Source organism: Branchiostoma belcheri, unplaced genomic scaffold (assembly GCF_001625305.1).
Source record: "Branchiostoma belcheri isolate BF01 breed outbred unplaced genomic scaffold, Haploidv18h27 scaffold33, whole genome shotgun sequence".
NCBI classification, from domain to species: Eukaryota; Metazoa; Chordata; class Leptocardii; order Amphioxiformes; family Branchiostomatidae; genus Branchiostoma; species Branchiostoma belcheri.
This window is the reverse complement of record NW_017803943.1, coordinates 834,838-844,021: the sequence shown is the minus strand read 5'-3', so window position 1 is coordinate 844,021 and position 9,184 is coordinate 834,838. Positions and strand designations below refer to the sequence as shown.

General features: G+C 41.2%; 1 protein-coding gene across 1 annotated transcript in view; it reads right to left on the bottom strand.

The window, feature by feature from the left end:
- Window positions 1-7,908, bottom strand: part of LOC109475135 — a 19,467-nt gene extending 11,559 nt beyond the window's left edge. Inside the window, exons 1-2 of the mRNA XM_019775670.1 lie at window positions 7,554-7,908; window positions 2,358-2,431 (exon numbers count right to left, since the gene is read on the bottom strand). Of these exons, the coding sequence (XP_019631229.1) occupies window positions 2,358-2,431; window positions 7,554-7,701 (222 nt within the window). The 5' untranslated portion in view covers window positions 7,702-7,908. The remainder of the gene's footprint in view (window positions 1-2,357; window positions 2,432-7,553) is intronic.
- Window positions 7,909-9,184: the final 1,276 nt, after the last annotated feature.

Genomic DNA, 9,184 nt, shown 5'->3' with positions numbered 1-9,184 from the left:
ACTGGTTGGGTTTGGTGGGGAAAAAAATTCAGTGCAAAAGAGAAACCCCGATAAAGAAAGCCTAAAAACACGCTAAAAATACCCCCAAAACCCAAACCTCTGCTTGGAGAGTAGGTTTTTCTTTGATGAGCCATTATCCCTTTCCAGAAGGCAGAGCACTGTCCAGTAACCTTGGTTATGTAATAATTACCAGGACTTTTCTAAACTTCAGACAATCATTGCAGCGTAATCTTAGGACAACATTTCACTGTATGAAATGCCAAGTGTTATTTCGTGACTTTGACATCAAATTTTATATCCTGAACCCAGAAAACAGTTGAGCAGTATGTCAATATGAACACAACGTACTCCACATCATGAAGATCATATAATTATCTATTGATAATATTCTAACATAATCAATTCTGGATGTCAGGTAAAGATGGGATGAATAGTGGTTTGCTGCATTTCGGGTTTTTGTGTGCTCAAGTCGTTTCTGGAAGCACGTCAAGATATTTCAAAGGAAATTCGTAATGTTTTTTGGTGTGATCTGATGCATAAATTATGTGACCTGCATCAGGTCAACCCATGTACATCTAAACCTCAAAACAATACACGGCTAGCTCAATGCTAACGTTATGATTAAGACACGTCGGTGAACATTAGACATCCAGGTAATAAGATACAATTACTCAAGCAACTGAATATGATTTTGGAGACGGTCATACGTTTCAGGTAGCATTCACTATTTTCGTCAGTGACAGTGGAGTGTTGTCAGAAAAGCAGGTTTATAAGTACGATCTATAAATAAGATATTTGTACTGATCAAACTACATGTATGAGAAGATTTTCAAAACGAATGCTTTTTTTCTATCCAGTCAACGGTAAACTGTTGCGGAAGATGAAATAGACAGGTCGTATATTAGAAGAAACGATGTAAATTATGGGGCCGGGAGCCCACACGATATGTCCTTCAGCCCTTCAGTAGTATATTGTTGACTGTCTGTTTGAATGCCACCAAGTAATTGTGCCCCTGAAAGGGTCACTAGTGTCAACCTCGCACAATGGGTGTCTACCGCCCCAGGGCAGTTCTACCGTACACAGTACAGATACAGATCCTCTAAAATGATCAAGACTTGGTTGGAAAACATGATCGGTACACTTCAAAGAACTGCATCCATCTAAAAAAATATTACTTCATACAACGCACCACGTCAGGTCTTCTTCAAGGCATCCATTGAAATTTCAACTCTTACTAACTTGTACTTGTAAGTAATTTCAAATTGACAAAAAATATTCTGGATGAGAAAATCTATTATTTTTCCTACACCTTATTATCGCATGACATAGACTTACAGACTGTAACATGTAGGCAGGACTCTACAGACAATTAATAATCTATAGTCTGGCCATATGAATAATGCATACCTCTCTGGTGAGGATTATTCCATTAAAATCTTTTAAACTTTTTTAAGGTGCCGAATAGAACACAGCACCTCACCTCTTTTCTCCCATTTTATCCAGCAATTTTTCTCTTGAAAACAATTATGCAACAACCAACAAACCAAACAATATCAGCTATTGCTTCCTGTAGTATGTATTAAAAAACAATAAACCAAACAATGCAAAAAATAGCACGTCATTGACATTTAAGTTTTCAACGTGAGCATGGCCCTGGCCTGGAGGCAGAAATATTTGCAGGCTTTGTCGATTTTGCATTTGTACACACGTTGGAATGTTGACTTTCAGACATGCATGCATAAACAAGTTGGAAGGGTAAAAAGCTCGTTCTAGACAACTAAACTTATTGAGACAGTACATTCACTGCAAAATATCCATTCATTACGCACTCCTTAAAGTATGCTTAAATGTTTCAGGACAGTAAAACTAGATTTCAAAGTCAATTTGCTAGTAATTTTATAATTGTAGTAAGTTGAATCAGCCCCATCCCAGTGCATACTCATATCTGTGAGGCAAACATGTGGTGTCGATGGCGAAAAACAGTAACTGTTGTTTGTTTTGTATCGCAGGCTGGTTCTAACTCTTCATTGATTCTACCCAAAAATAAAGGGTTTCTTACTTCAGGGAGCTTGTTTCTGAGCTATTTAAAAACACTTCAAGTATGAAATGATGACAGAAATGTGCTTGATGAAAGAAATTGTAGTAAATGTCAATATCGCACAGAATTAGTTTATATTTCCTCATGCAAAATATTTTTGTTTAGCCGCCCCGAAATTGCATTGACCAACATCGTGGCGCACAACTTAACTTACACTCAAACGCGTTCACTATGTTTAGACCAGTAAAAAGTCTCAATAAATTTCCTTAGAATGAAAAAAAGTTTTCCGAGAAAGTTCAGTAAAAAAATTAATGCTCACCCTGTGTGCGTATGCCATGTGCCAGGTGACGTTGAACGTGGAGCCGGCCAGTAGAGTTGTCGTCGGGCCCATACCTGAGGGAACAAACAACCATTTATTTAGCTTTAAACATGTTTATAACGATTGACATAACAGGTGACTATCATTATGACATTAGACTAAGTTTTCACTGGAATGAATTAGGGACTTACCCCAAATTTTCGGCTGTTCATTCAAATTCATTCCAGTGTTGGAAGGAATGTTTAGTCTTTATTTCATAATGACTTGTACCAACACAGATGAACTTTCATGCTTAAGTGACTATCATGATCACCTCTTCAAGATGTCAAACCTGAGACCAGACTGTAAGGTTTGAACCACTCACACCGGGAAGGACCACTTTGATATGTGTGATGGGTTTTTTAACGTGTTCAAGGTCAAACACGGGACCTCTGCGTTACGTACTATCCAAGAGAACGTACCTAACCGAAGCTAGGTTAGGTACTTCTATTGCGTATTAGTATTACTTTACTGTATGTTTAAAGGATGCTGGGGGGGGGGTGATGGGCATTTATGTAGGTCAGGTTCAATAGTCTTCAAGAACGAGCTTCAAGGTTGCTGAAGTACAGACGACGTTATTACAAAAATTCTCCATTAATAATTGATAATAAAATATTTTCTATAGCCTTTTATGATATCGACGCAGACGAGGATTAAAGAAATTGCACGCAAGGTTGTCGATACTACTAGTACTTAAAGTACTTTACTTGGCTGAGATCAGTCGGTAATATTGCCTAGCCCTAACATGTAGCACTGCTACACACGAACTATTAAATCAACTAAGGACAAGCAAATATCCTTGCATGAACTTTGGACGTTTTTTTCATGACCACTAACTACCAAGATATTCATCACAGGAGCTTTCACCCGATACAAGCTCTCCATAGGGCATGGAGGCAAATTTGACCCTCTATCTATGGCCGGCTAACTTAACCGGCCAACTACATTGATTTTGAAGCCGATTTCTACTATTTATTCAGCCTGCAAAGGAGTCTGGTGGAGAGTAGCTAGAAGAAACCACCGCGCCCATAGATGACCCTAACAGGCCGTAACAAAGGTCAATGGCATTTTCAGGAGGCTTAAGCCCCTCCCACAAATATCCGCTTTACCTGGAAGAAGAGAACGTTGACCCTTCCCTGTTAACTCTACTGTATCAACAATATCTTGTTTTCTTGTGACGTGTGTGCCAGTCATTGCCGTACTGGGACCAGGCTGGTACCGTGTGACGTTTTGTTGTGTTAACGTTATATAACGGACGACAACACCTGAGCTCCTTGTGGTGCTTCCCCGAATTTTCACCGCCATTTCCTGCTGCACGTCCCCTTTCCCAGGCCGGGCTATTGTTTCATGTTTACTAGGTCAACAAACACGGTCCGGATCAGGGTTTGAGGCTTTACAACGCAAGTTCAAATACAGTAACGTTTAGCCAAATAAGGCAAATAATTGGAGTTTGGTTCCCGTTGAGTTCTATACTACAAGACTTCGGTAAGTAAGACTAGCAAAGCAAGACTTTAAGGCACCTAATGTAATTTCAGGTCGGCAGACTCGATTTTCGAAGTCAATTTTCAGGTTATTCCAAGGATTTGTCTACATACATGTATGTGGTTTAATGTAGTAAGTTTAATCAACCCTATCCCGTAACATACTGATATCTGTGAGGTAAAAATGCGATATCACTGATGGAAAACGGTTGCTTGTTTTGTATCGTAGACTTTTAATTATTTGTTACTGGATGAAATTACAAGGGATGCCAGCATAAAGTGGAACACAACATTCGTTGGCCTGCATGGTCAATCTTTGCCGAATTCCACCACTCTAAGCGAGAAAAACCCAGACCACTTAAAAGGCATATAAGCCGGACCCTACCTAAATCTCCAAAGCAAATCTTTTCGTGCTGAAAAGACAGTATGAAATTGGCTTGACAGTATCCATTTCCCATACAGTTACCATTGCTGACGTTAAAAAAACACTACCAAAAAAAAAAAGATAGCCCGATAAAACACGCCAAAAATACTAAAGCAAGCCGAGGCCCAAAACTCTGCTTGGAGAGTAGCACACATCTGCTTGAAGGAGATCAGAGCCTATTCAGTTTGCTTACCCGTGCGGTATAAGTAGTGTTCACTGAACTGACATTACCGAGTACTTGAAAACCTTGTTGCCTTTTGCTAATGGCTCTTTTTTTTCTGCCGACATCGCCGGCTGGTACGGCTTGTTCTTCGAGTTGAATTACTTTATGTTGCACCGGATGTAAGAATAAAAGAATATTTTCGAAAAAATATCAAAATGTACTTGAACTGTGGCTGTATTAAGTTGAATGTCACTGGCAAAAAATGGTTGCTTGTTTCGTATCGTAGATTGATTCTAGTTATTTACTGGTGGTACCAAAAAACAGTTACTCCTCTCAGGTGGCTTGTTTTGGGGCTATTTTAAACGCTTCAAGTATGAAATGATGACGAAAATGTGCTAGGAAATGGCAGTCATTGTCAATGTCAGACAGATTTCCTCATCCAGAATCATTTTTGTATTGCCACCATAAAATTGTTATCAAATAAAGGCTAAGAAGTACCAAATGCAGTCACTAGTAGTGTTCTAAGCTCCAGCTCGGCCAATTTGAAGAAACACGGACAAAGGCTTTCAAAAACCAGACCAGCAACTTTGGACAAAATGGCGTCGCGCACACGATCATAGCCAGTAACCCTTTTGAAGTTAACCGTGCCTTTTCTCCAATGTTAACGTCGCTTCAGCTCTCATTCATATAATCATAGATTTTTGTCACACAGGGACACTATTTCTAGATCTGTATGTCTATAGAATCTATTGTACACTAAAACCTTAAAATACAGTATTAACTGTCATGATCCATGTGGCTTTGGGCTCGACAAAGAAGTCAGACATGTACGAAATCTCCAATCAGGTCTTTTGGTAGCTGAAAACACAGTATCAAATCGGCCAGGCAATATCCATTTGCCAGGGAGTTACCATTTGGGCTGGCGTCATTAATACCGGAACAAAAAAAAGGAAGCATGGCACGGAAAACGTTTAAAAGCACGTCAAAAACAAAGCTTAAACCTCTGCTTGGAGAGTAGGACAGACGGTCACGTCCAGACGCACCTGCCCTCTTCTTATTGTTTAGTTCTAAGAAGCGATATTCTGTACATGGGAGGTAGACAATAGAGGCTCAGTCACTAGTAGTCATAACCGTGCGAAGCTAAGCCTAGCCTTCACCAGACTAACATCGCGGTTAAAAAAACAGTAAAAAATTGCAAAAACATTTAAAGAAATAACTTAAGGTAGAATAATTGGCCAGTGAATTTTGAAGTAGTCACTTGCCCGCGCAGTTTGAAGGGGAAATTTATCTTTCCCTGTGGACTGACTCTCCTGGTAAATTGTTCCCTTCTTTCCCGAATTCTATGATCCGTACCCCCATAGGAAGGCCTGGTGGAGGATAGTCTAAACATCTACTGACCGCTAATTGCGAAATAGCCGTTTTGAAAAGCACTAAAGGGAGAGGTTCTTCTTAGACTATGTTCAATGTTAGGTAAGTAATTTTTAGTTTAAACCATTTACAATTAGCCTCGCCTAAAACCCCATCCATCCATATATGTGACGTCACCTAGAGATCAGACGGATCAACATTCGGCTCTACGGTTGGCTGATAGTCGTGACCGGATCTTACGCGTTTAGTCGTGTTTTGGGCGTGAGGGAATGATAAAGGGAGTGACGGGACAAAATATGAAACAGGGGCCATTACCACACTACACGAATTCCTATCTTTAAACATACCTTCCGCCGCGCCGCGTGCCTGCGAAGCTGGTGTGTTAGGCCGAAGGGCGGTTATACCAGCTATACTGATACAGATACAGATACCTTAAAACATGCGTAAAGGTACGCACAAAGAACCATTCTTTAAGGTGGCCAGGCAGTATCCAATAAGAAAAACAGCATGTTCTCTGTCTATTTGGGCAGTTTAAAACTACTCTTTCTAGTCTCCTCTGATCGAAGCCTGGTAGAGGCTACCGTTGCTCTACGTGCATCTAATTATGTCTTCGAGATGGGAGATAAAAATCTAAGACGACAATCTGATGCAAAGAATTAGAACGGAACACAGGTACACAAAAGAATCTAATTTGAAGCCTGAGACCTCTCAGTCTACAATACTTCTTTAAAACACAATGTTTCTTGACTAATTAATGGATTAGAGAAGTTATGGGCCAACAAATGCAGGGACTGTGTTGTCTCCACGACTTCAAGAACATGAACATAAGTTCGTCTTAAGCCTGAAGACGATTACAAGGCTTAAACGACGTCGTCATTGTTCGATCTTTTAAGGAATAACAGTTCCTCCGGGCAAATTACTTCCGGAGATAGAGTCGAAAACAATTTCACCTGTCTTCAATACAGGACGCTGTATCAATTTCATATAAACGGCATTTATTATTAATAAGTTACTGTCTCTGGTACCATAACACCTGTGGTACGTCTACAGCAAATATAACGAGTATGAAAACATGGCATTAAGTATGTATGTAAAAGAATTATTTTAGATTTTTTTTAGTTTGTCCATGTCCTTAACAAGTTCCTAAAACAGGGACACTCCCATACACAAACTGTACCCGGACCACTACAGAGCTACATCAAGCGATAGACCGTGTCTCTGAGCTTGAAAAGGTTTGTGGCGGCAGGAGCTACGTTTTCCTTTGCTTGGTGTTTTTAAGCTGCCGCCGAGGGCTATTGTGGTGATCGCAGTCCGTAGCCAGAGAGTAGTTGAACACCGTGTTCGGTGGTGAAACGTGAAACCGGTGTTACAAGGTGCGGAGTCGGCAGCCAGCCAAGCTCTGTCGCAACTCGGCTGCGTTCTACTAGCTAACGCCCTCCGTGAGTTTTATGGACACTTCTTTACAATTCTCTCGGTATTTTCACTGACTGCAATTACGCTCTTGAACACACGCTCATAAAACCGAGAAGGAAGCGATTCACAAAAATATATGTGGTTCAAGTGCAATCAGCAAAAAATAAAGACTTCTTGAAGAAAATAACCTTCTAACATCCCCACTAAGTATGCAAACAAGTATGTCAGTTGTACGCAAAAAGAAGGTAGATATACAGAAACGTATATCTTTAATATATATATACAGATATGATAGATAAAGATCGTACCGGGTCCCACGCCGCAGGGTCCTTGGGTTCGAGTGTTGTCCAAAAAGTCGAAGGCGTAGCGTCGAGCAGGCGGGAAGGTAAGGGCAATGTGGGCGGACGTCAGGGCGACCAGGCCCGCCAATACCACCAAGCCTACACGGTACCTCATCTCGTAGCTTTGAGGAACGTTGACGAAGGCTGTATTCTTCTGTAAGGATGTGTTGTACTGAGTAGCTGGATGTAGTGCACGCTCGTGCAGACGACAAGTGCACCCTGTAGCTATCCCTGCGTATTTGTACTGAGCCAGGTAAGTTGACTACTGTGTACATGCACACCTTTGACAGCTAATACAATAGGACGAGTCCAACTCAGCACGCGTAGAGGGGGGCAACAGGTGTGTTCGTGTGAAAGAATTCGTGTGGGCGTGGCGTGCAAGTCTCTCGGACCACTGCCTAACAAACGTTCGTCATCGTCAGTACGTATATCGATTTCGTCTTTCCGTTGAAAATGCCGACTCATCCTGACATTGTGAGAGATATTGGTACTTGGTACATGACAACCATGCGTCACTCATTTAAAATTTGCACCAACCCACATGACCGGTATACGTACAACTGCAAAACCGGTTCTAGGTTGATTTGTAAATATCACTGCACAAAATCCATTCTTTATACGCACACCTTAGACAATGCGTAAAGGTGGCGTTTACTCCATTGTGCGTACCTTTACGAACGTTTTAAGATGTGCATGCATAAAGGTGGGATTTCGCGCAGTGTTATGTGGCGTATGGACATGGGATTCATAGTGGTAAGTCCAACACTAAGGCCATTTGGATTTGATTGTATGGATGACATCCCAGAACTGATGCAAGCGTGCGAATAAAAAAGTTGTGCAAAAAAGTTGCCTTCTGAAGTTATGAAATCTACGTGGTCATGAAGGTTGGACAAATGACTAAACACACAGAGTATGGTATGGCGAATAATAGCTATATAGACTCTTTACTTTCATTTCTTTCAGCCATTCTCTCTTGGATATCCTCCTTTATAACAGGCGAAAAGCTGGGCGACAGTGTTTGTACTTGATGGCAAGTCACATTGTCTTGTAGGTCACGGTTCACTGTTAGGTCTTTCGTGTGTATTCGGTAGTGACGGAACTCAGTCACGACTTTCTGGTATTCGATATGGGTGATTAAACTCCCAGTGCCAGATCATTGTTTGACTAAAGCTGGTTTTATACTCAGCTTTACAGGAGGTTCTACGCCTCATGATTATTACATTAACTCCCCAAGCGGATGTGCGTATGTAGTAGGGTTTGGCTCAGATTCTTACCCGTGTTTGTGTGTCATTTTCTACGTTTATTCCTAGCTCTACAGCAAAGAATGTGGCAATTTTGTCATTAGATGATATTGCAGGATGAATGTCATTTTGTAGTCGACTGTGCATTGTATAGAAATGAGAGAAATATCCCCTAGAATTGTAAACACACACACACACTCACGCACGCACACACATACTCACACACGTGCGCACACAATAACCACACACACACACGCACGCACACGCACACACACACGCACGCACGCACGCACGCACGGACGCACGCACACACACACACACACACACACACACACACACACACACACACACACACAC